Source organism: Aythya ferina (assembly GCF_964211825.1).
Source record: "Aythya ferina genome assembly, chromosome: 15".
Classification (NCBI taxonomy): domain Eukaryota; kingdom Metazoa; phylum Chordata; class Aves; order Anseriformes; family Anatidae; genus Aythya; species Aythya ferina.
The window spans coordinates 16,559,482-16,586,232 of record NC_140314.1 but is presented as its reverse complement, the minus strand read 5'-3'; the positions used below and the strand labels follow the sequence as shown (position 1 = coordinate 16,586,232).

The window sequence follows — 26,751 nt, the reverse complement described above, 5'->3', positions numbered from 1 at the left end:
ATTTTGCTTCTACTTAACTAACGAATAGTAACTTGAACTGTGCTATTTGATACAAGAAATAGTTTTACTGCCTGCATAAAAATCTCAGTGACTTGAATATGTGTAGGTAAAGCTTTTCTGCCCAGAATATTATTTGCTTATGCTTATGCTTGGCAAAGCTGTTGATGTGTGATATTATTGAAACTAAATAAATCAATGCATCCTTAAACAGAATGCCAAAAATAAAATGTAGTTTCAGCTCAAAGGTGTGGAACTGTGTGGGTAGTTGGAAGAAGTATGTGCAACGCTTTTTTTTTTTTCTGCATATCTCTGTTGTCTTACTTACCATCCGTCATAGTGTGCACCATGTCCTTGTCTGGTTAGCACACTGATACTGTAAAACTGTTGTATCTACGTATAGCTGAGCCTTCCTTACCACTCTTTTTTCCTTCTCATATGGATGTGGGAGCTCTGAGTACTGGAGATTTTCCAACACCATTGTGTTTTGTTTGTTTGTTTCAGCAAGGGTGATTTGAACTATGATTATTCAAAGTTTCTTAAATGAATATGAGAGGAACATGATGAATTGCTGGTACTTTGGGCTATGTTCTCATCAGTGGGATTCAGTCTAAGATTCACAGTTAGCCACCCTCCGCTCAAGCTAGGTTGATATGTAAGTATTGATACAGATCATTCATCTTAGAATTTTTGTAACTGAAGTTACTTCTGACTTGCTGCTATTACACGTAGAATGGAAAAAGGTATTTGTTGCCATGAGCTGATCACTCCCTTTGAGAAAGCATGTAATTTCTATTAGCATAACAGAAGAGCAGATGTAGCTTTGCCCAGAGGCCAAATATGCCTGAAGTGAGAATATAAAGAAGATAAGCATAAATGGTATTTCCCTTGAGAACGCTCTTCAGATCTGCTGATTGTACATCAGAGCAGAGGAGCATTCTGAGTACTTTAAAGTATCACTTCCTTCTTGGAGAATTTAAAAGCAGCATGCATGTTTTGGATAAATTGTGAAGTTTTTGTGACTTTACCTTCCAAAGGCAGATGAATCAAGTTCACACCTCTTCTTGTTTAAACTACCTGGGAAACCCAAATGCGTCTCCCTTCCTGAAGAGATCAAGAGGGATCTTGAATCTCATGTCTTATCATTGTCATCCTCTGTTACTTGGATATCTCCTACAAATCTGTAGCTGTTCTGAGTGGCTCCTTGAACTACATTTATCCTTTCTCTTAAAAGATTTCCTACCCATCTGCCTATGTCTTTATCCTGTCAGCTAGCCTCATGCTGCTGGATTTCTCTCCTCAGTCCAATGTGGCCAAGGCCAAATAGGTGCACAGAGGTGGCCAGTCCTACACTCCTGGCTCACAGGGGAAAAGCACAGAGTTACAAGCACACAATAAAAAAATAAACTGTCCTTTTTTGCTTAATATTTTATACTCACCATTTGGTGAAAGGGGGTGGTGGGGGAGGTTGTTTGTTGCCTTCATTTTTACTTGTTAAAGTGTAGATGTATGGAAATGACTTAGTTAATGGTTTTCTGGCATCTCATCCCAACACAAGTGAGAAGTATTTTAGCATTCATCTGAAACCAAATGTTTTCAGATAAGGAGATGATGTCTTCAGGCATTTTTATCAATATTTAATTATGCATATCTTTCTATATAATTTATGGCTTTTATGCACTCTTAGTGCACTTACACAATAGTAATCAGGTTGTTTGGCTTGGTTCAGCTGCCATTTAATGACAAATTGTTACAGATTCTGAATTTAAGACTGGATTCTTGAGTATAGTGTATTTTAATGGGATCATGGGTAAGTGAAGTTTTGATTCTGTTTACAGGATTAATAAATTTGGTTTGTGTGGGTATTAAAGCTCTGAACAACAGTAGAAACTGTACAAAAAAAACTGTTTGTAAAAGGAGTTGATGTGTGAGGCATTAGCAAGCAGTTGGTTATGCAGAATTTTACTGTGCAATACTTGTACTAGATAAGATACAAAATTTTAACTGAAAATCCTACTTGTCCTCAAGCACTCTAAACCCCTTGTTCTGAACCAGTTTTCCTATAGGCTGGGTGTTTAAGGTACATATTTAATTACCCTATGTGATATCACTTTACAGTTACGTAAAATGGTTTGTGTATAAGATATCAAAAAGCAGGAATGAAAGTTTGTTCCAGGGAAGAATTTCCACATAGCATTGATTCTTGAAAATTTCCATAAACTATTTGAGCAACATGTATTTTTGATTCCATGGCAATAGTAATGTAAACACATAAAATATTACCGTTAAACAAAAACAACAAACAAAATTTAAAATCAACTTACTTTAATATAACAGATTGTTAAAATGCTAAGCAAATTGGATTCTGTCCCAGCATGTTCTGTGGATGGCACACAGTAAATTGCGTGCATGTTTAATCTTATGGCTAGGTTAGAGCAAGATTGATTTGGGTGGCTGATTTTGGAAAAAAATAAATTAGGTTGGTGTTGTAAAAAGCTGTTAATCAAAGTTTGGGCATTACACTTTTTAAAGACGTAACTCTTTGGGGCAATGAGATCTGTATGATTAAAATCTTAGAATGATATTTTGTTTGTTGAAAAATTAAAAAGAAAAATACAGATCAGCACACTTCACTTCTTATTGAAAAAGGAAGATAAAATGTTCCCTCCCCTCCCCTTGGAAATTTTGAAGTCATCCTTTGTGTCTGATCCATCTACTTGTACTGAACTTTGCCTGTCACAGTCTCATTTTAAAATCAGACAGTTAAACCTTATATAAGGTTGCTTTCACTAAGCATGGCCATTAACAATGGGATTGTTCTCAAGATTTATAATTAGAACTATACGTCTGCTCCAAGAAGTCATATGAGCTGCTTTAAACTAAATGCTTTACTTTTATATCTGCTAAGGTTCTCCAGATTGCCCATGAATCAAAAGAAGCTCATCTCTGATGGCCTTATAGGAGCAGCTGTGGTTGAAAGTAAATGAACTAACTGATTTGATAGATAACTCTCAATAGCTTACAGATTGGATTTCCACATAGCTCAGCATGTTGTTTTGTTAGCAAAATATGTAGTATCTGAATACTGATAAGAAGCAACATGAATATTGGAAAATAATGCTCTAGTGTGAATAGAAGAGAGTGAGGATATTGGGTGTGAATAGTTTGTGACCCAAGATATTTTTTTTATTTACTTATGTGGCTCATCTACTTACCTTTATTTGGCTGATATCCTTCATTCATCCTACATTTTTATGGTGTTTTATTTTTAGAGGAGGTAAATTATGTGAGTTCCAATGAAATACCAGTACTAGAAGAGGAAAGCTATTCAGACTTTCCTTCCTGAAACATCTGCATTTATGCCTGCTGGATTTCTTGGACTTGCACCAGGCTGATTCACGAGCTTTTTGGTGCCCTCTATTACTGTTTTTTTTTTTTTTTTTTTTTTTTTTTTTTTTTTTTTTCTGTTACCTGGTGAAAAGATTTCTATGAGTTTGCAAAATGCATTTTTGTGTTTCTGAAAATAAATCTGGGATTTTATCATTTTGTTTTCAGCAAAAGTACATAGAAGCAATGTAATCCTGAGCTGCTCCTAAGTCTTTAACTGTAAAAATTTATTATCCAAGCCCGGAAACTAAAGAGATTTGGATGTAAAGTTACCTGCTGTTGGGTTTGTCAGACCCTAATGTGCTCTGGAGTCATTTTGATACTTTTCCCTACAACCATGAGAACTGGAAAAATTCTTAAATAAAACCACTGTACTTACGATTTATTTATTTATTTATTGTGATCCCGTGACACCAGAGGTGGACCTTTGGTTCCCCTCCTCTGTTTTGAAAGTTTTGTGGTAAAATCATGGTAGCTAACAACACTTCAAGACCTTCTGATATGCATTCAGGTTTCTTTCTACCTAATTTTATAGCATCATTTTGTGCGAATTATTTGCCTCATCTAGGTAGGTAACCCATACAGAACAGATCATCATCAGCATATTCTAAACTTTTTTTCTGCATAGCAACATGATAAGAAACAGGACCTCATTTACTTCTAGCTCTGTCACAATTTTGTTGTGATGCATCAAATGTGAACTGTTGGCAGATTAATGTTTCCACACATCAAAAAGTCTGTTACTTTCCCCTATGTCTTTGGAGTAACTTCCCAGCAATGGTCTTCTCTGTCTTTGAAAAGTCATCAGCTTTCCTGATCATTTCCTAGTCATTCATAACAACTGTTTGTAGGGTTTTCACTGAAGGGACAGACTCAAGAGCTCTCCAAATAACTCAGGTGTTCCGTAAAATGGCTAATTTCAAGTCATTTTCCCATGGAAAATTATGTCTCGCTGGACCGTTCAGGAAACCATTTACTTGTATCAGTGCTGACTAATTACATGAATAAAGCATAAGGATACTGGTTGTACATACCATGAGAAAATAAGATATCTAAATTAGATAAATGGCAAAATATTAATCTGCAATTACAACAAGGGGCATAAGAGAAATCATACTCTGCTATAATATATGGCATAAAATCTTTCTTTCTTGCTAAAAAATGGATATACTATATGTTGCCATATTTTTCACGGTGAAATACTTAGAGAAAGTACAGAACTTGTACAAATCTCTTTTTCTCCAAAAATTAGAAATATTAGGCTAGTGCTAACAGTTCACCTTGATGTTCAGCACCATGTCATGGACCCGCATGGGTAAAAGAGGGACTGATCTGTATTCAGGAAATATTTGTCCTCCCTTATCTTTCATGCAGGCATCTGTTCTGTACTACTTATGTGTTGGGATTCTCTTTCACTCCAGAAGTTCTATGAGCCATCATTCATCCAAGTAGCTATGGTGCAGCCAGCTACACACTGCTTTTAACAGAACTACATGAGTCAACTCTTCTCTCCTTCATTGAGATAAGTGTAAGCCATTTCTGTAATAGTGGAAGATGAAAATTATCTGGAAAGGGGACATCTTGAGAATAAATCTTTTATCAAATAGTAACATGAAAATCCCCGCTGTTTCACATCATTTTTTTTTCCCCCTTAATCAGGTTCAGTCAGAGGCTTGTTGATGTAATTTCAGTCTTTGAAAGCATTCTTCCCTGATCGTGGTGGACCAGGAGCTGAGGCTGAGACTTCAATTTCCAATATTTGCGCAGTCCATGAATGAAGACCCAGCTGGTGCGTTCCAGCCTAGGGAATGGTTCATGACCTCTATACAAAACTAGTCATCTTTCATAATTACGTTATGCTGTTTCAGCGTGATGGCATGTTGAGTTACTTTAAATTCATTAGACATGACACTAGTATTTGAAGAATGTAAAGGATTAAAAACCATTGGACTCTGCAATGATCGTTAGAAACCCTGTTTCCATCCCTTGGTATTTATTTGCTAATTTTTGTAAATGTAAAATCAGTGACAAACATTGACTCTTGTAGCAGGACCTGATAAGCCAAAGAAGTATATTATAATTAAGCAGATTTAATGAAGAAAAAATGTTATCTAGTGAAATTCTTAGGATAAAACCAGGACCTGAAAATAAAGAAACCTATACAAAATGAATCCCTGCAGGCTCCCTCAGGAGATGGGAGAGAACATGCTTGATTAATCTGGTGCTAATCTTTGACAATCATGCTTCTCTGATATTTATTCCTTGAAATAATAAAAGGGGACATGTCAGACATAGGAAAGCCATAATGTACTCCCTTGCTTGCTACTGCCCTTTTCTAACTTGAGTGTTCCTCTCCCAGAGCAAACTTTTAAAATAAAAAGCCCTCCACTCGTCCTTTCTGTTGACCTTTACTATTTTGTGGCTCTGCATTTGCACAGTTAAATTACATGGTAAGAAATTTTCCATCCTTTTTCTAGCTCTGTCAGAGAGTATTCATCTTCTCAGTACCAAATTGTGGAACACACAAAATCTTCACAGGTATGTGTGGGCAGATTTGGAGAACATAAAATCTATCCTCGGCCATAGAGTTCCTGCCCTGCCTATCCTGCAGCATGCCTTGCCATGTGTGGAAGTGGAGTGACAAGTCCTAGGGAAGAAAGTGTCTTCTGCTCTTTTTAGTAATTACTAAATTATTTCCACAGTCACATGTTGCTCTGTTTTGCCTGGAAGTACATAGTTTTGTATAATTTCCCACCAAATTGGTCCCATGGTGATAATGGGGGAGTTTTCTCCCTGGGCACCTCTGTGAGATGTTTGTGTTGGGAATTGCATGTTCCATACTCTTAATGAATTGAGACAGGAATGTAATAACTTGAGACTTTAAAAGTGTGCAGGGTGTCTTGAGAGGAAGGGTTTTCCTTTCAGCTCCTCTATTTTGGTGTCTGCATTTACAGAAATTTTTCTATGGGTCTCTATGGAGGGAAGAGACTGTATGTCTGAAACCTGGATATTAATCACATCTAAACACAATTCACCTCACTTTTACCTGGGAATCATTGCATCATTTCAAGTAGTCTGGTATAAATGGTACCAAGGTAATGCACTGCAAGATATATTATTCACCTACATTTGAGATTCATAAAGTAATTTCCTTCTGGATATTTTTGATGTGATGTGAAATTATTCAGCTTAAATTCATGACTAATCTCTGTTTTTCAAATTTTTCAGTCTTCATAAGAATGCCAAATATCTACTATAATTCATTAAACAGGAAACAGCTTGCACTGTATATGTAGACCTAGCACCACATGCTTTAAAACTGTTATAAAAACAGAATATCTGCATTACAGTGGCATAAAATAGAACAATTATTTCTCTATCTCTCTTTGGAAGATATAGAGTGAGAAAGAATGAAGTAATTAAGATATCTTTAAAGTTTTACTTGTTGTGTCATAGTAATAATAATATTTTTAACTGAATAAAGTCATCCCATGGGTTGCTTTTTAAACCATATTCCATATTGTTTCTTGCTTCTTGTCATAATATCATTAAATAGAAATATTACAAGCCCACCGAGTGGAAACTTGATTTTGGTCTTAAGTTGACCCCAATTTTGTTCTGGTTTAGCATTTCATTTTCATTTAATAAAAGTAGTATAGTATTTTATATAAGCATTCCTTTCTCTAACCAACCAACTATTGCAGCTTTTCCCCCAGTAGCCATAAACCATGGTCAGGGCTAACCTCTGCTGTTACAGCAGCAGTGAATCTGCCCTGCTGATCTCATGAAAAAGCTGGAGCTGGAAACTAAGATGGCATGAATATAGCTGAGGATGTGGTTTTGAGAGAAATACTCATGTAATTTCTTGGAATTAGGGAAGTTAAATGTGCAATACTGATGATAGCGACTGAGTTATAGGCTCAGTACACTAATTAAAAAGCATCTTAATCTAATATACTAATCTGTCAAATGACAGCTCTAAAGAGAGCTGCTGTCCTGTGCATGAACATGGGAATGTTGAAATTATGGTCTGTAATGACAATTTTACATTGTATACAAAATTCAAGAATACTGTTAAAACAATAGCAACAACAAAACAGTTGAAGGATTCCTTATTTTTGGTGTGAAACATACTGGGAGATCACAGAATCATAGAATCATTAACCATGGAAAAGCCCTCCAAGATCATCTGGTCCAACCATCCCCCTACTACCACCGTCACCCACTAAACCATGTCCCTAAGCACCACGTCCAACCTTTCCTTGAACAACCCCAGGGACAGTGACTCCACCACTCCCTTTGGCAACCCATTCCAATGCCTGACTGCTCAGTATAGCTATAAACTGTTAATGTGCAAGATAGAAGAAAATAAAATTTTCATTTATTCTTTTCTTTCTCTTATCATTGCTGTTTCTTTGTTTACAATGCTGTGCTAGAATCCAGCTAAGAAGCTAGAAAAATCAAGTCAGTTTGAATAAAGCATTTCTTAATAATTTCCATAACTACTACTAACTAAATTTTTGCTCATATCAGTGTAACATCTAGGGGTTTTCATATTTTGAGATTTATCTACAGAATTCCTTTGTATAAAAGTTTCTTTTATTGGGTAACTGGTATAGCTTTCTTGTATCCTCCACCAATAATTTCAAAATATGGGGCCAAAAGAAAAAGTACATTCATTTGATGTACATCGAAAGCACCTTTGATATAACATCTATATTCCTCCTTTAGAAATGACTTTAATGGGTGATGAGATGACAGTTAAATGAAAATAGCTGATTTTTTTTTTTTTTTACAAACATCATTTCAGTTTGTTTTCTGAATATAGAAAAGTACCAATTAGATTTTGCATGTGTAATAAAATACTAAGTCTGTATAAAGCAAAGTAATAATTGTACTCTTTGGGAGGAATGTGAAGCTTTAAAAAATCCCAAATGAATACTTCTGTAGGTGTTTAAAGATACAACTCTAGAATCCCTTATAGTTTTAATTATTTGCTGTTTTCTTCACAAATTTTTTTATTTTTTTTTTGGCTAAGCATAGTGGATAATGTGTCTTTGAATATTCTCTTCATAGGTGTTTAAATATCTGCTAAGGTTCCTAAAGCTAGAATTTACTTGCAGTCTAACATCTGTTTCAAAATCATTGTAAACACATAGAGTCAGATCTTCAGCTGCTATAAAAGCATCACATGAATTTAGTGGAGCTACGTGGAATTTCTTCAGAGGAGAATTTGGCTTGTGATATTTGTATCTGCACTTTTATTGTTCTTGGATGTACATACAGGCTAGGGAACAAGTGTCTGGTGTGCCATTCTGCAGGGAGGGATCTGGGAATTTTGGTTGGCAAGCTCAGTATGAGTCAACAGTGTGCCCTGGGGCCAAAAGGGCCAGCCATATCCTGAGGTCTATCAAGCACTGAAGAGCTTAATGTTGGAAAGAAGTGATTGTCCCAATGTACTCAGCACTGGTGCCACCTCACCTCGAGTACTGTATGGGGCTTTGGATGCAACAATACAAGGAGGACATAAAACTATTAGGGTCTGTCTGAAGAAGAGCTACAAAAATGGTTAGAGGGGTGCGGAGGAGCAGGTGCTGATCTCTTTTGCCTGGGGACAGCAACAGGACCTGAGGGAACAGCATGGAGCTGCTACAGGGGTGGTTCAGGATGGATATCAGGAAAAGGTTCTTCACCAAGAGGGTGGTGAGGCACTGGCACAGACTCCCCAGGGATGTGGTCATGGCTCCGAGCCTGCCTGAGCTCAAGGAACATTTGAACAATGTTCTCAGCTGTTTGGTTTATCTAGCATGTAGGTTGTCCTTTGCGGAGCTGGGAGCTGGACTCATTGATCCTCATGGGTCCCTTCCAACTCAGGATATTCTATGATTCTGTGAAATCTGGTACTGGCATTCAGAATGCTGCCTTTGATGTGACAAATGTGCTACAGCAGATGGTTTCATTACCACCAGTGATGTGTATTTTATACCTTCGACATCAGTCTTCATGGTCTGACACCAGTTGCAAGACTGGTATTGCTGTTAAGCTATATAAAATCCTGGTGTCAGGTTCTTAATGTTCTGAAAGTAATAACACTCCTCATCTTCTATTAAAATAAAACATACAGGCACTCAGTTTCCTGTGAATAGATTTCAGTAGATAAAAGCCAGAACTTGGAGAGCTGAGTTATTGTTCCCACTAATAATTGTAAGTTTAACACCACCTTCCTTTGAAACCTAAGTCAATTAATCTGCTTCTGTTCTCCTCACCTGCAAAAGGATAGCAGTTCACAACCGCATTCATAAAACTGAAATTAAACACGCTGTGTGTTAGTAATAGAGTTAAAATCTCTCTCCTTTAAAGGTTACCTGTTGTGGTTTAACCCGACCAGTAGCTGAACACCACACAGCCGTTCGCTCACCCTCTCCCCTCCTTCTCTGGGATGGGGGAGAGAAACAGGGAAGTGAAGCCTGTGAGTTGAGATAAAGACAGTTTATTAAGACAGAGAAAATAGTAATAACAATAATGATGATAATAGTACAAAATGTGTACAAAACAAGTACTACTAATAACAATGTGTACAAAACACAGTGCAGTTGCTCACCACCCGCTGAACAATGTCCAGCCTAACCCTGAGCAGTCTGGCCCTTCTTCCTCCAGCTAGCCACCCCTCTATATTGTTTAGCATGACGCCAGATGGTATGGAATACCCCTTTGGCTAGTTTGGGTCAGCTGCTCTGGGTCTGTCCCCTCCCAGCTCTTGCTGCACCCCCAGCCTGCCCACTGGCAGGACAGAGTGAGAAGCTGAAAAGTCCTTGGTTTGGTGTAAGCACTGCTCTGCAACAATTAAAACATCAGCATGTTATCAGCACTCCTCTCATCCCAAGCCAAAACACAGCATTCCACCAGCTACTAGGAAGAAAACCAACTGTCTCCTAACTGAAACCAGGACATTACCTAAGAAATCTTATATGATTGGTTCCTTTTTTAAATGATAAACTTTTCTTTCAGCATAATTTCTGTATGATGCATAGAATAATTTCATGTATGATGCATATAAGTTGCCTCTGCTGGTCTGGAAAAAATACTGAAGTAAATTGAAAATAAAGAAGGTGTATACACTGATACTCTAATAATTGCAATGTGTATAAATCCAGAATGCAAAATTCAGAAATAAATTTAGAACTTATTGCAACATGGCAAAAATAGACCAATTGAAAACTTTTTAAATTTAGTGCCCACAAAATATATGTGTCCCTATTTTTGACAGAGGTTGTTAAAATAAGAGGTACCTTCCCTTAAGCCATGTAGAATGCTGTGAATACCGTAAAAGCCCAAGACAAATATTAGAAACAAGTTGTGCAGCAAATTGATTGCACAGCTGTATCCCTCAGGAAGGCAATGCAGCTTCCAGTTACAGACTAAGAGATCATTGTTTGAATTTTCTCCCATTTCAGCCCTTTAATGAGTACACCAGCAGCTTGCAGGTTGTCCCTGGAGTACCATCCTGTTAATTCTACAATAGGCATCGATGGGCCATGTGATCTGAATGGAGCATGAGCAGTAGTGAGTTCGTGAGAATTTGTGAGCTTGGCACATGGGGACGATAAATAGTTCTGTGGAGTTTGGCAGTGTCCACCAATACGGACTTATGGGAAGTGAAGTATCACTCAGACATTAGGTTTGGCAGTAACAGAGGTCATTCATATCTGTACAGCATGCACATTGCAATTTATTTACATTGTGTCTGAAAATTGATATTAATTTATTGGGTCAGTTTCCTATGTAAATATATGTTCATACTCTTTGGCAAATATTTTAATTTGCTGTGGTACTCACTTATGATCAGCATAGGTTATTAATGATATGAATACAATAAGGCACAGAAAAGTCTTTGAATACAGCAAAAGTTTGGTAGCCACAATGGACCCAAAAAAGAAGTAGAGATTCTCTTCTTTTTAGACTTGTCCCAAAGTAGTAATCTTCCGCTGTATTTGGTATTCTAGGATGTGATGTCAACGTTCTTCCAGTTTGGGGCTTCTATCCAGCAGGAGGCCATTGTCATGCTGAAGATTATGCAGGATTATGACTGGCACGTGTTTTCTCTGGTGACCACGACCTTCCCTGGATATCGAGACTTCATCAATGTCATTAAGACCACAGTGGAAAATAGTTTTGTGGGCTGGGACATGCAGAACATCATCGTACTTGATACTGCCTTTGGAGATGCCAAGACGCAAATTCAGCTGAAGAAAATTCATTCATCTGTCATCCTGCTGTATTGCTCCAAAGATGAAGCTATCTACATACTGGATGAGGCTCGCTCCCTGGGCCTTACTGGCTATGATTTCTTTTGGATAGTTCCCAGCCTGGTTAGTGGTAACACAGAAATCACCCCCAAGGAGTTTCCTTCAGGACTCATTTCAGCATCTTATGATGAGTGGGACTACAGCTTAGAAGCTCGGGTGCGGGACGGCCTTGGGATTATTGCCACTGCTGCATCAGCCATGCTGGAAAAATACTCCTTCATTCCTGAAGCAAAAACTAGCTGCTATGGTCAACTGGAGAAAAACGACCGGCCATCTCACACCTTGCACAAGTAAGGATTACTGTCTTATTTATTTGTTTATTTTTCCTACAGAACCATGATATTTTTCCATTCTAGTGCCATTATATGTTTCTTGAAGGAGAATAATGTTTTTTTGTTTGTTTTGTTGATCCTGTCACACTCTTTTTAAGCAATGATTTTCAGATGTTCCAAGAGAATGTGCAATGCTCACTCAAGACTTGCCACAATGCTTACTGTGCACATGGAAATGATGTTACGTGCTGTGGAGAATAGACACTGCTCTGGGCCTGATGTAGAAGGCAATAGAAATTAGTGTTAGGGGGTATGAAACTTAGTTAATAAAATTGCTCCATTGTGTACCTTAACTATGAATTCAATTTCCAAAATGCTATGAAGGCCTTGACAGTTTCTCTGGGACTATCACTTGCAGGAAGCTGGTAACATTTTGAAAGAAAGGAAAAAAGCAGTAAAGGAGGTGTCCCTGGAAATTGTAGAAGCATTAGATTAGTTAGGCAGCTTTTACAACCGGAACTGAAATATGTCACTTCTGCTTGTGAGGATTTAATTTTTGTTGCCTTTACGAGAATAACTGTAAAACTTCATCTGCACTAATCCAAGTTGGTATAGGAGTTTCCTCAAAACAGTTTGTCATATGGGAACTGACAAGGTTTAAATCGGGATTCTCTGTCATTTATTTATTATCTTGGGCCTTTTATATATCCCCATTGGAAGTAGTACTCCTCATTACTTGTATCCAAAATGTTGCATAATACATGCCACAGAAATAGATTTCTTTATATGTTTTGTGAGAGGAAGTAAAGGGAATCTTGCATATTTTTATAACTCTTTGTAATATATCATAGGAAAGTTATGAAGCAGTATTTATTATATTTGTTTTGACTGAATAGTCCAGATGCAGCACTTTACAGAAAAGGAGTTTGGAATTGCCACAAGAAGGAAACTCAGTGCCAATTTCATATAGGAGTTTATGGGAAGTTTTTAATTTTCCGAGCTGTACATGCATACTTAGAATAGGAGTTGTTTGCTGTATAATGTCCTGGAACAGTTGTTGTTTTCTATGAAAACGGCATCTTCAGGCACAGCATTCTTCAGAAGCTCTCTTAGAGGCCAAATACTGACAGGTAAATGGATTTTAACATTTCATACATGTATTTCATAAACCATAAAACTTAGAGTGTTCTGTCATCACAAGTGTTGGTGCTTAAAATACAGAGGTCCAGTTGGACAGACCATAACAACTTGAACCTGTTTTGAAAAGGGCTCCTACCCCACAGGGTTGGCAGTGCACAGCTGTAGATTTGAGTTAGGCATTCAGCACAAGCTGTCTTTCTTCAATCATTTTTTCTCATTAAATGTGTATGACTACAAGAACAGGGCTTGCAAGTGTTAGGGTAGTGAGATGAGACTTCACCAGGAGATTCTGCAGTGTGCAGTGCATGGTGCACACAGAAATTATTAATAGGCGTTGTTTGGATATAGTGCACTGTAGTTAATAAAGTCTTTTTGTTATGCAAAGCACTGATGTGAGAACGTACAGAAGATGCTTTGAGCTACTCCAACAACATAGGAACAAGAAACAGGCTGTTTTTAATTTAGAAATGTCAGAATTACACTAGAATGTATAAACTTCAAATAGTTCTCCTTATGTAATAACTCCCCAAGACTATTCTTGTCACATATAATCAGCAAGAAAAGCAAGTTTATGCAAGCATTTAGCACTGCTAAGTAATCTCTGGGAGCTGACCAGTCTCTCCATGCCAGTGTGAATAAAATAAATTAATTGAGTTTTCTTTTCCTCATTCCTCAATTGCAGTTTTCTTCCTACATGAAGGTCAAAGTGTCCTCTAGAAATCAATGCCTAAATTGGGGTTTTATTCTGAAATGTCATCTTCACAGTTTAAGGCCACAGAGAGTGCAGCTTTGTATTTTAAACTAAAAGATAAATGTATATGATGCTGTATTAAGGAACAAACTTGAAGAAAGGATTTCAGAGCATACTTACAATGATAAAGGGCTAAAATAATTGCTGTACTGGGCCTCCCTGTCCATGCTTGGAACATGCAGGAGAAGTGGGGTCACACAGCGGAGCACTGCTGGCAAACTCAGGGGCAGACCACTCGGTGGAGAGCAGGAAAGTAGCCCTATAAGGTGATGCCTGAGGAAAATCAAGCTCAAAAATAGAGCAGGAAAGAGGATTTTAGACTTCATCTGTTACAATGACAGTCTAAATTCAGCTTTAAACCCAGTATAGTATTCTAAGGCTATGCCATAATAGCTAATTTGTGTGTAAATGGAGGTAGGTAATGCTTTATGTGCTGCTTCCCACACCTAGATAGCAAGGTTCATCTCCACTTATGAAGAAATTCTATGTAAAGGAAGCTCTGAAGTGAAAGCTCCTCCTCCCTCTTTCTTAAATCCTTTGAGTATTAAATTAACTTGAAGATATATATGTTTTGAAGCACATAAATTATTCTTCCTGCCACTACAATTCTAAGATGCTTTCATTGGTTTTCCAGACCAGACCCTGAAAAAATCCAGTTTGCTTTAGCTTTTGAGATGATCCAGTCAACGTTAATTTCCGATATCTATACATAAAATAGTGTTTCTATATGAATTAAAGATTTAATCCAAAATATTGTTTCCAACACTATATATATATAAATTTTAAATGCATATGTATTGATTCAACTCTTTTCCAAACCATGGAAGACCTAGAATCACCCAAGACAGAAAAATATCATTGCGTGAAATACTGGCACCACCACAGCAGGATAGATAGAATTAGAAGTTCGCTAATGCAATGTCAATTGAACAAATTCTCTCTTGCCCTCTTTCCAAAAAAAAAAATAAATAAATAAAAAATAAAAACAAACAAACAGTAAAACAAAATTATCCTGCCAGTTGTCATGGAAAGTTCTGCTGCTTTATGAATAGAAATTTCTGCTTTGTCTAGGAGTGTATTCACATTGTGTTTAAAAGTCATAACACCCTGGGAGTGACATCTCCCAACATTTACAATAACTCCGATTTTTACAGGAATGGATGAGGGGTGACAAAGCTGTTGCTCTGTTGTTCTCCTGGAAAGCAAGATGTGCCTGTCCATAGGCATGGTCAGTTGTTGACCATGCTGTGTTTACGTTTAGTTACATTCAATTTCCAATTACAACCAAATAATATATGGGATTTGGAGACTTATTTTACCTTTGGTAGTGAAGGTGTTAGACTAGAAAGCTGACCAAATAGCTCTGGGCAGGCTGTGGTTTCATACTCTCACCAGGCATTGTTTCCATTATTTATCAACGAAGCTGGTGAGGGGTCTGGAGAACAAGTCTTATGAGGAGCGGCTGAGGGAGCTGGGCTTGTTCGGCCTGGAGAAAAGGAGGCTCAGGGGTGACCTTATCGCTCTCTACAGGTACCTTAGGTACCTGTAGACCGACCTAAGGGGTTGGTCTGTTCTCCCACGTGCCTGGTGACAGGACAACGGGGAATGGGCTAAAGTTGCGCCAGGGGAGGTTTAGGTTGGATATTAGGAAGAACTTCATTACTGAAAGGGTTGTTAGGCATTGGAATGGGCTGCCCAGGGAAGTGGTTGAGTCACCATCCCTGGAGGTCTTTAAAAGACATTTAGATGTAGAGCTTAGTGATATGGTTTAGTGGAGGACTTGTTAGTGTGATGTCAGAGGTTGGACTTTGTGATCTTGGAGGTCTTTTCCAACCTAGTTGATTCTGTGATCATCACCTAAGCCAGAGAGCAGCAGCATCCTGAAGTTCACAGGGGTCTGGTCTGATGGCCAGATGACGGCCTACCACACATTTCATCTCCTTAGCCTTGCTGTTGTGCTGCTGTTGCAATGTGTCTATGAAACATCTGCTCCAGAAGATGAGGGTGTGCTCTCCTTGAAGTCCTGGTATTCATTCATCAGGTTCAATATTTTGATGTCTGCTTTTAGCAATGACAGATTAATTTTCCTCTTTTTCTTTCAAGTGAAATCAAGTATTACTTGGACATAATGGTTTGATGAATAATCCAGAAAATCTGTTTAATGTTTTCAATTTTCAGAGATTTGTCCATTTCATTAAGTTCTGTCAAAAGACTTGGAAAAAAAAAAACAAACAAAAAAAAACCCACAAACAAACAGCAGATAACAAAAAGTATTATCTGCTTTATTGCGTGTTTGAAGATGTATTGTTATTTAATAACTATATATAGAGCAAAATGTTTTTTCACTATTAATGTACTTGCTGTGCAGGAAAGCAAGTGTTATTTAATATAATCACAGAAAAGTTTGGGTTGGAATGGACCTTAAAGACTACCCAGTTCCAAACCCTGCTGTGGGCAGGGACACCTCCCACCTCCCACTAGATTAGGGTGCCCAAATCCCATCCAGACTGGCCTTGGGCACTGACAGGGATGGGGCATCCACAGCACTTCTGGGCAGCCTGGCCCAGGGCCTCACTGCCAATTTCTTCCTAATACCTAATCTAAATCTACACTCCTTAAGTTTAAAACTGTTGCCCCTTGCCCTATCACTACATGCCATTGTAAAGTCTCTCTCTGTCTTTCTTGTAAGACCTCTTTAAGTACTGTAATGTTGGAATAAGGCCTCCCCGGAGCCTTTTCTTCTCCAGGCTAAACCGCCCCAATGCTCTCAGCTTCTGTTCACAGGAGAGGTGCTCCAGCCCCTGATAATTGCTGTGGCCCTCCTCTGCACCCATTCAACAGGTCCACATCTCTCTGGTGCTGGTGACCCCAGAGCTGGATGCAGCACTCCAAGCAGGGCCTCACAGGGGCAGAGCGGAGGAAGATAATTACCTCCATCAGCCACCCTTTTGATGCAGCCCAGGATGCGGTTGGCAATTTTAAGACTTGAAGATATTTCAGGTTTTGAACACTGCTGGGTTTGCTCATTTCTGCTTCTTTGCCACTGCATCTGCTGGTCTAAAGAAACAGAAATCGAAAAGAGGGGAAAACAGAAAACTGAAACAGCTGATTGCAGGAATAAAGCTGCTGAGACCACAAGGATGCAGGGAGACTCAGATTCTCAGTGCATTTAGACGAGGGTCTTCAAATGAGGATCAAGCTGCAAGTCCCTACCAATGTTACCAGCTGAGTTCAGACATCCTGGATGACAAGAATTTATTGGCAACGTGAAACACTAAATGAGAAAAGATGCTCTGGAGAAGAGAATTTTTGGTAGTGGCAGGATCCCACTTCGATTGGTTTGTGTGGGAATGACTTCTGATCAGGAGATATGGTATGGTGGTGTAGCAGTGAGGTTGGCACACAGGGATACGCTAAATTTAACTTCCTGCCGATGAGCATATTTTAAACACTAACAACTAGCTATTTTTGCTTATTTTAATTCATGTGCTCTAAGTGCCCTCTTTTATAGCATAAAAGTTCTGTATAGTGCAGTAGCTCTGTACAGTTAAACAGCTCTGTACATTAAACAGCAGAAAATGAATTGATGAAACTCACATTCATCTGGTAGTAAAACTAAACTTCACCAGCATCCTTATGTGATGCTGGTACGCTGATAAAATGAAGAAATTATAGAAAATTTGTATCAGAATTTTTTCCCAGGTCAGGTCATTTTAGGAAGCAAAATCAGTTTAGGAAGCAGAATCAGGTAGCAGCTTAAGGGCTTCTAGAACACTTACCCTTTATTGGGATGCTAAACAAAAGCAAATCAACAACAACAACAAAAGAGCAAGCATGGCCTGTGTTCTGCAGCTGAACGCAGCCAGCTTTCAGGGCTGGAAGCAGGCCTTGAAATCAAAAATATAAACATGAAGGGTATTGGAGGTGGTGTTGCTGCAGAGACTGCCTCCTTGTAGAGAACCAGGCAGGCTTCTCAAGGATGAGTCTGGGGTGCTGCTGCAATGGTGAAGCAAAATATAAACATATTAGCACTTTTTACAAAATGTTATTACTACTAATAAAAGTAGCTTACTAAACCTTCTGGAGTTTGATGGGTTATGCTAGTCTGTGGCACCTGCCCAGCCAGCTGTGCCCTTTCTCATTTTGCTCCCACCCTGTCCCCCTTTTAGAAGGGTTCTCCAAAAGTTTGGTTTCTGGTCTGGCAGAACTGGGGCAAAATGACATTTTCAGACCTGGTGGCATCTCATGCTTTAAGGAGCAGCTGGCAGAAGGTACAAGTAGTTGGCGTGCCATTTCTTTTTCACAGTCACCGAGCATATTGTTCCCAAAATTTGATTCATCCATGCTGGCTCAAGGCCTAGGGAGATGCAGCTCCAGGAACAGGAGTTATATTCAGGAGAGCGAGGGCTGGGGGACGTGAAGGAGGAGGAGGAGGCATGAAGAGGAAGAGGAGGCTCTGTATTTGCATCATTGGGAAGGATCTGAAGTTAGAAAAAAAAATCCCACATAGTCTAAGATATAAAATTGTCTTGAAAAAATGCTTATCTGTTTGAAAAATGCATCACTACCTTGGTTAATAGTGATCTAATTCAGATCTGTTTCTGTACATACTTCAGACCCTGTTACGTATTTTATGTACAGAGTTTCTCAATTTAATTTTATAGACATTTTTAAGAAATCTGTTTCTTAATGATAAATCACTTTTTGTCAGGTTTCTCTTGATAAGTATTTTCCAGATTTCACAGCAGCACCTATGAGGTATTTCATCTACTTTAAAACTCATGTTGGAAGTCCCTTCTTTGGGAAAGGAGGCAGAGAGCTGCTTTTATGAAACCTTTATTTCCCGAAGTCTCCACTGTTTCTCTTCATTGCCTGCAGTTGTCACAGATTTGAAACACTGCCCCATGGTGCGGAAGGCGCTAAATAAAAAAATGATTGTCTGCAGTGATAGCATCTGAGGGATTTATTGGGTTTGCTGAGCTGTTTTCCGCTGCAGGGTAAGGGCCGGAGTCACAGGCTTGAGCTCTTGGAGTCCCGGGGGCTTTCTGCTCCATGCAGCCATCAGGTCTTGTGATGGGTTTCTCAGGTCTGATAACAAAGTTCCCTTGCTTGGAGGTAGCTTAGGAGTGATAAGTTTTCATTACTGCCTCTGCCTTACCCATTCTTTTTTTCCCAGCTGGTGATCTGTTCTGGAGCTGGGCACTGGGTGGATTTCACACTGATTTCAGCCCAGGCATGCTTGCTTGTTATGAATTAATATTTGCAAGGATGTTCCCTGCCTGGCATTCCGGAGGTACATCATGGGGAAAGGTACTCCCAGGTGAGGACTTCCCTGAATACTGGAATGATCTTTGTTTGCGACAAAACAATCTTTATAATTTTCATTATTTTTACTTAAAATATACGCTTGCCACAGAATAGACTAAACCTTGCTTTTGCTCTCAAATACTTTAATCTATTAGGGCAATGCTTGTGTATCTTGCATATACATACATGTGTTAAACATCAGAAGAAATCCTACAGTTTGGAAGCATGTTTGCTGTTGTGTAACTAGAACAAAAAGCCTCAAAGATTCTGCTCCAGGAGTGGTCACAGCATTGCAGGTGTTTCAGCTGACCGTTAAAGCAGTCTTCTAAAAACTGAGGTAGCACTCTCATCCTTCTGCTGTCTTCCCCCATAATAGAAAGTGGAGTCAGTGAAGTTGTGATATAATATTTAAAGTGTAGGAAATCCCACCTTACTGAAATGTGTTCTTCTTCTGGAAAATATCTGAATTTTAATTTGGGTAAATATTGCACAGTTTTGGCATTAATCCGATGCCTTATTTGAACCGCTTGATCTTTCTGAATCTATAAAAATTAAGTTGGAAATCTTCAGAGAAGTGGTTTTGTAACCTTGGTGCTTCAGATGGTTGCTGTAAATTCAACGTGAACAGTTTTCCGTTGTGTTTTAGCACTTCTCTTTTTCAGTTTTGTTGAAGAAGGTGAAAAAAAAAAGTATAAATGTTTAAAAATGCTTATGAAATGTAGTACAGGCTTGGCCCATTTTATGATAAAAGCCTGTTTTGAATTCAGTATGAGAATAGCTTAACTTCTGCCCCAAATTCCCATCTTTCATACATGTTTCACCTGGGGAGTCTTAGTCATGAACTTGGATTTTCAAAAGTCAATTAACACTTCAGTATCATACCACCATCACAAGGCCTCCTGCTATCATGTCTTTGCAAAGGTTGTAGCATTAATGAGGTGTGAAAGCAGATTAACTACTAATCCAAGGTGTATGCTGAATTGCCCCATTAAAGTAAGGAGCTCAAGTAATCAAGCACTGCAATTATTTAAGAACAGGAATAGGCAATTCCAAAACTACTTCAGAAATATGTTTCGACCAATTAAGAAACCAAAGACATCTTGCACAGAACTAATCTTGGGCAAATTTAGAACTTTGTAATAATAACGTAGACTATAAATGCTATTTTTTCCTCACTCTTCCTATCCAGGAATAGAGTAGCATGCAGTTGTTTTTCAGAGAGACAGGTACCTTAGGATCCTTGCCAGTAAAAGCAGAGCAGGACGTCTTGTCCTTCGTGGAGGAAAAATACAATTCAAAAGTGAATGTAGACATTAGTCACTGGTTTCTGAAAAACACAGGCAATTGATGATTTTTGTACAGGAGACCCTGCTTGGGAAAACAAGAATCCCTTTGAAGTTCTTTTTTATTGCTGCAATTTGAGAAACTGGGGTAGCTCAGACTGCTCATTCACTGATACCTTTGTAGATGAGTCAGGCAATATGTGTTTAAGAGACTTCTACAGATTAGGAGCCATTTTTTAATTTGCAGATTTCACTACTCAATGGTTTGAAAATTCACAGTTTAAAATATACAATGAATCCAGTTTTTCATTTTAGATTTCATCTGTATTTTGAAGTGCTTGAACATTACTGCAGCTACAGCACTGCATCTTCTTGAGGCCATTGAATGGCTTCTAGTCTGGAGGATCTGCACATAAATCCCCAAAATGTGATAAGTGGTGTTTGAAATCTGGGGTAACAATCCCAACAAAATTCACAAAAGAAGTATTCAACTCAAGCCTGATCGCCAGGCTTTGTAATTAAAATCCTGACTGGACACCAAAGCCTTATTTGTGGTCCAGCCCTTAGCCAGACACAAAGTCCTCAGCCTCCAGTTTTGTAGAGATGAGCTCATTTGTGCCTGGCCCTATAAGAAGTGGGCATTCCTTGTGGGGGGCTATTTCATCTGTAGGAATTTCAAAGGAGAGACGTGTGAATGAGGGTGCATAAATATGAATACAAGTAGTGCATGCTTTCACATTATGTCCTTACTTTTCCCTTGCAGTGTTCTCCTCAGCATGTTGTTCCGTGGGTCACAATGCACTTGATTTTCAGCAGTGAGTGAGCGTTTTGCTGGCTTTCTATGTGTATGCACAAGTTCTGTCCAGTGGTTTGCCGCTTGCTCTTCAGGTGGCAAACAAGCTTTTTTATTCCTGAGCAAGCTCTTTTAGTGCTGGATGAAAAATGTAGTATATGGGAAATTAGTTCAACTGAAAAGCAAAGTTCTGCCGAGGGGAGAATTTTCACGCTGCAAGTCTGTCATAAAATATGTGTTATTGCAGTGGGTGAATTTGCAAATTACTGTCAAACCGGTACTGAATTGTGTTAATATGGTTGTTTAGGGCAGTGCACATTTAATTATTAACTGTTATGATACAATGTCATTATTTCTTCTGGGTCTATGTTGTTTTATTTAGTGTGTTTCTGCTGGGATTTTCGGTCAGCTAAGTCTATACTAAGCCTCCTTTGAACAAGAGACAAAATAATTATTTCGATGTCAGGTTCACCAGGAGACCATACTGCTACTAGAAAAAAAAACCCACCATGTAAAATATATCAGTTTCTTGTGGATAAAACATTACAGAAGAATGTACGAAGAATATCTAGAGTAACTTTAATACCTTCCATAGCACACCCATCTGAGGGATAGGACGTGAAAGCGTTAAGTGGGGAATTCCAGAAGGAGAGCACCTAAGAGAAAACCTGGACTGAATTCATCCAGTGGAATACCCTGAGAATCGGTGTAGGTCTCTTCAGACTGTGGATATATGGTGGAGGGTACATTATCTTCTGGAAGTGCCATAAGATCTTCAAGTAGGATGGGACTTCAGGTTTTTCCTCTCACCCGCAGGATAGCTTGGTCAGGCTCATGTTGACAACCTAGAGTTAGATTTTTTTTTTTTCAATATGACTGAAGTACATCAACACCAATACCATAATTTTACTCACTTCCCTTTCGTTCCCAAATTTCTTTGGTGAGAGAGTTTCAGACAATGTGCAAAATGATAGATTTTTGCAATATCACAGTCCAGCGAGAGCTTGGCCTGTGTGCAGACTCTTGGCAGCAAGTTTCCATATTTGTGCTTTAAATAAAAACTGCAGTTTCTCATCACTCTTTCTGACCCTGGAGCAGTGGAAACAATCTGTTCTTGCTGAGATTTACTGAAGCTATGTAGAAATGGAACAAATATAAATATGGAATTATGTTACAATTCCATGGAAAATTTTGAGAGAAAATTATTTTGTGTGAAAAGTCTAGACCAAAAGAAGAGTTTATTAGATAGTCAGAATGCCGGCATTTCTGAACCACCAAAAGCACAATGCTTTTGAAAAGAGGCTACATGTCTCAATGATGAATGGAAAGCAGCCATTAGAAAGTAGACTATATTAAAATTAGCAAAAACTAAGTAAGGCATTTAAGACCTTCAACGGGAATGACTTGGTAGAGATGATGTAATCTCTGCTGATGCCAGGATTGCTTATAAGGAGTAGTTTTCTGTCTTTAGAACATACAGGTTAGCATGACAGTAGAGGAGGAGGAAGATGGAGAAAGCAAGCAATAGTGCTGTGGCTCCTCTTATTGTAGTATCCTGAGTAATATCCTTCCATTGACAGAAATTTACACAAAATTTTCAGTTGGATATGTTTTCTTTTTGAAGCTGAAAAGTTACACAGGAGCCTGTGGTAAATAAACAATTTTCTTGATTCAATGCTCAAGTGTAAAGGCAGGAAATTTGGGATTGAACCAACATTTTCAACAACAACAACAACAAAATCCTCCCTCTTTTTTTCATTTGAAATGTTAATTAGCTTATATATGTTTTGTAAACCACTGAAAATTAACCTAAATAAAAATATAAATCTTTTTTCTTCTTGAAAATATTGAAATGAATGAACTTCAAAGTTTCTATGTCTGTCTTTTTTTTTTTTTTTTTCTGAAGTTATTAGTGGAAGTTATTCATGTGTCTCAGAGACAGCATGCAAAGCTGCAGTGTCAGGAAGGGCTGATAGGACTCCTGGAGGTCTAAACAGATGAAGCCAGAAGAGATACAGTGACCTCTGAGTGTTATACTAGTGAGACGAAAGTGTGATGTTACACACAGTTCTGATGTGGATGTGCTTAAAATGGTACTGAAACACTTTATGTTTTTTTACAGTGTTAACAGAATTTAATGCATGGACTTCATCAGTGCTTCTGATGACTGAATTAGCTTGCTCATTAACTGCTGGGACAGCTCATTAATTTTTCACTGTACCTTTTTTTTTTTTTTTTTTTTTTCCCTTTCTCCTAGGTTTATGATGAATGTGACTTGGGAAGGTAAAGATTTGTCCTTCACAGCTGATGGTTATCAGGCACATCCCAGGCTGGTGGTGATTGTACTGAACAAAGATCGCGAATGGGAGAAGGTGAGCATCATCTGTAGGTAAAAGATTGAGAGGAGGTAGGAGAGACTTGGTAGAACCCTGTTAATGACAGGTAGACAGATTAACATCACACATGTCAATGATGATATTCTGCTGTAGCAGGTTTGTCACAACAGCTCAGAGAAAATAATTTTATCTTATTCTGAGTAGGTCTAATGAATTTTAATAGGGAAAGCAACATATCAATGAAGGTAGGCCACATGGATTTCAGAAGATTTATGTGAAATGTACATTACATTTCTTCTCACAATTTGGTAAAATAAAATGGTGAACTGAAAAATTTCCTGAAACTTGAATTTTAACTAACTTTAACTACTGAAGCTTGGGTGGATTTATATATCTTGACATACTCCAGGAACTCTACAGAAAAGTCCTTTTTACTTGCTTTTATTAAATTATTTTTTTCCTTCTTTCTTATCTTTCTACAGGTTTTAAGCAGATTTTATTCTCAATTTTGGCTCTGATGTTTTGCAGGATTATTTGTAGTCCCATGTTTTAAAAATACAGGACCTTAGAAACTGTTTACACTATAAGAAAAAAATACAGCTGTACCACCCCACCCCCAATTTATTTTAAATTCATAAAGCATGATCATGCATTACCTAAATTGCTGCTGAAATCTATGAGCTCTTTTGTCTTATAGTTTTAGGATCCCATAAATGTTCAAATCCAGTTTGTAAGACTGCCAGGCTCTTCATGATGTTGAATAATAATGACAAAATAAGAATTACTGTAGGACATCTCAGTAAATATGCTAGTCATGCAAAACACTGAGAGTAGTTGTAGATTATGCTATGTATTTCTTGATGTTCATTTGATGCAAATTTAATTCTCTTGACAAATTTAATTCTATTGAAATGTGTCAATCTGAATCTTTGGAGGAATCTCTTTCTCAGTAACAATTTTAAAATAAGCTAAGAAATTTTCATAATTCTGCAATGGTCTGCACGTCACATATAATGTTCTGCAAAAAAATGTTATTCTACACGGGGAATATTAGTATGGCACCAAAGGGAGAAAATGGTTATAGAGGCAGACTACAATGCTCATGGTATCATAACTTTATACATTTAGTCTCTTGAGACTTCTCTAAAGTGGCTGCTCACAGGACAAGAGGACATAGACGTTTTTGAAATGAACTAGCAAATGAGAAGAAGTGCTGAATATATGAATCAACAATATTTCCAGTAAATAGTTTGGGCCTTTGTTAACCTTTGAGTGTCTCCCATATGAGAGAATGGAAGATTTAGTCCAGCTTTTTTTGTATCTAACCATGCATGTTGTACAGCATGTTGTACACCTGCTGCACTGGGCTACAAGGCTCTCTGTAGGCTGAGGCTTACATCTTCCATCTGGTAAATCCCTCCGTGTTTGAGGGGTTTCTGGAAAGATGAAGAGTAACTGAAGGGGTGCTGCTGCCCAGAAAATATGATGCATCTACTCCTAGCTGCTGCCTTTGCTTTAGAGCCCTTCTGGTAGCAGACCAGACAACTTATTTTGGTAGAGACAACCTGCCCCTAGCTGCAGCTTTTGTATCTGCTTCTGTCATATGCCTCTGTCCTATGGGAAGGCAGCCAGGTTTAATTATGTCAGAGGGCAGAAGCAAAAGGCAGCCAAGAATGGGCTGTCACCACCAGAATTATTCTTCCAACCTCAAGCTGATCTCTGCCTCCGTGGATGAAGACAAATAAACTGACTAATCAATTATCCTGGCAAACTGGAGGCAGTGCTCGGCCATGTTGGAGCACCCCACATTTATAGCAGTAGAATATCACTCTGCGCTTCAGAAATAGCAGAAATGTTCCTCTGACTTAGACATGAGAAGACTCTTGCCCACCTCTTGATTTATTTGTACATATCTGTAGTGCCATCTTGACATTCCTTCCAAGTTTCTTTCCTCACTCCATATCTTGCAGAAACAAGGAGAAAGAAATTGGCTTTCTCCTTGCACTGTTTTGCTTGGTTTCAAAACTGTCAAAGTTACTCATCGGAGATACAACATTTTCTGCTTTGAGTTTCCTGACAGGTGCATGCTTTTATTTCTAATTACAGTATATTACAGTCTTATTAAATGTTCTCAATCCTATAAGGAAAACATCAAGTCCTAGAACCTAATTAAATGATTTACTCATGTGAAAAACCGACAATGCAACAGGATGCTAATAATAGTAACATAACTAATGTACACAGAAATTGCAAATAGTTACTTTATTATTCATGTAAGAAAGAATAATTGTGTTGTATGGGACAATTTTTTACCCAGTATTCTCCTGAAAATACAAGATTTAATATGAAAACTCAATTTCCTGTGGTTTTAGTATAGTAACATGCTTTTATTTAAATACATTTTTTTCCTTGGTCTCAAAAATTGATCTATTTGACTCAGGGCTTGAGGTTATAGAAAATACATTCAAGCATAGTTGAAGAGCATATATCTTATCCTTAGGAAAATAAGTTCTTTTTTCCTTTACAAATGACTCAGTATCAATACTTTGAAATGGAAACTTCATATGTAAATGGGGTTGACTTGGGGATTTGTCCCATAACTGATTCTGGTTGGATGATAATAGTTTGAAGACTGAAAATCACTTTTGGGCACGTTCAGCAGGCATCCAGCAAGATATTTTGACAGATCCTAGAGCAGCTGCTCAAACTTCTGACATCAACATTCATAGTCTTCCTGCTATATCTTGACAGCTGATGGGGCTGCTGTTCTTAGGCAAGAGATTTTTAAGAAGACAAGCTTAATGTGCTTGTTTCAATGAAACTTGATAAATTTGCCAGAATTAACAGTGCTGCCCCACTATCACCAAAAGTCTGCAGGAACACTGCTAGTGCTAAAGAAAGTCTCAGAGGTCCAGCAGTAGCAGCTGCAAGTCCCCCATTAAGCTTATCTCAGTGAGGTGTGACCTGGACATCTCACCCAGCCTATTAACTTCGCTGAGGTGCAGACTTCACAGTCCATTAGTCTTTTCCTTTTTTTCTTGAATTTGGAAAATTAATTGAAATAAAACCAATCAATCCAATATTAAAATCATATACTTGAATATAAATAGCAGTGGCAAAATTAGGTTGACAAGGCACGTGACCAAGAAGGCCAACAGTGTCCTGGCTTGCATAAGAAA

At 38.2% G+C, this 26,751-nt stretch overlaps 1 protein-coding gene across 3 annotated transcripts in view; it reads left to right on the top strand.

The window, feature by feature from the left end:
- The window catches only part of GRIN2A (glutamate ionotropic receptor NMDA type subunit 2A), a 197,004-nt gene that overhangs the window by 98,151 nt on the left and 72,102 nt on the right, over window positions 1-26,751 (top strand). For all 3 annotated transcript variants that reach the window (XM_084536885.1, XM_084536884.1, XM_084536883.1), the window contains exons 4-5: window positions 11,388-11,980; window positions 23,494-23,608. In XM_084536885.1, coding sequence (XP_084393011.1) covers window positions 11,388-11,980; window positions 23,494-23,608 — 708 coding nt within the window. The remainder of the gene's footprint in view (window positions 1-11,387; window positions 11,981-23,493; window positions 23,609-26,751) is intronic.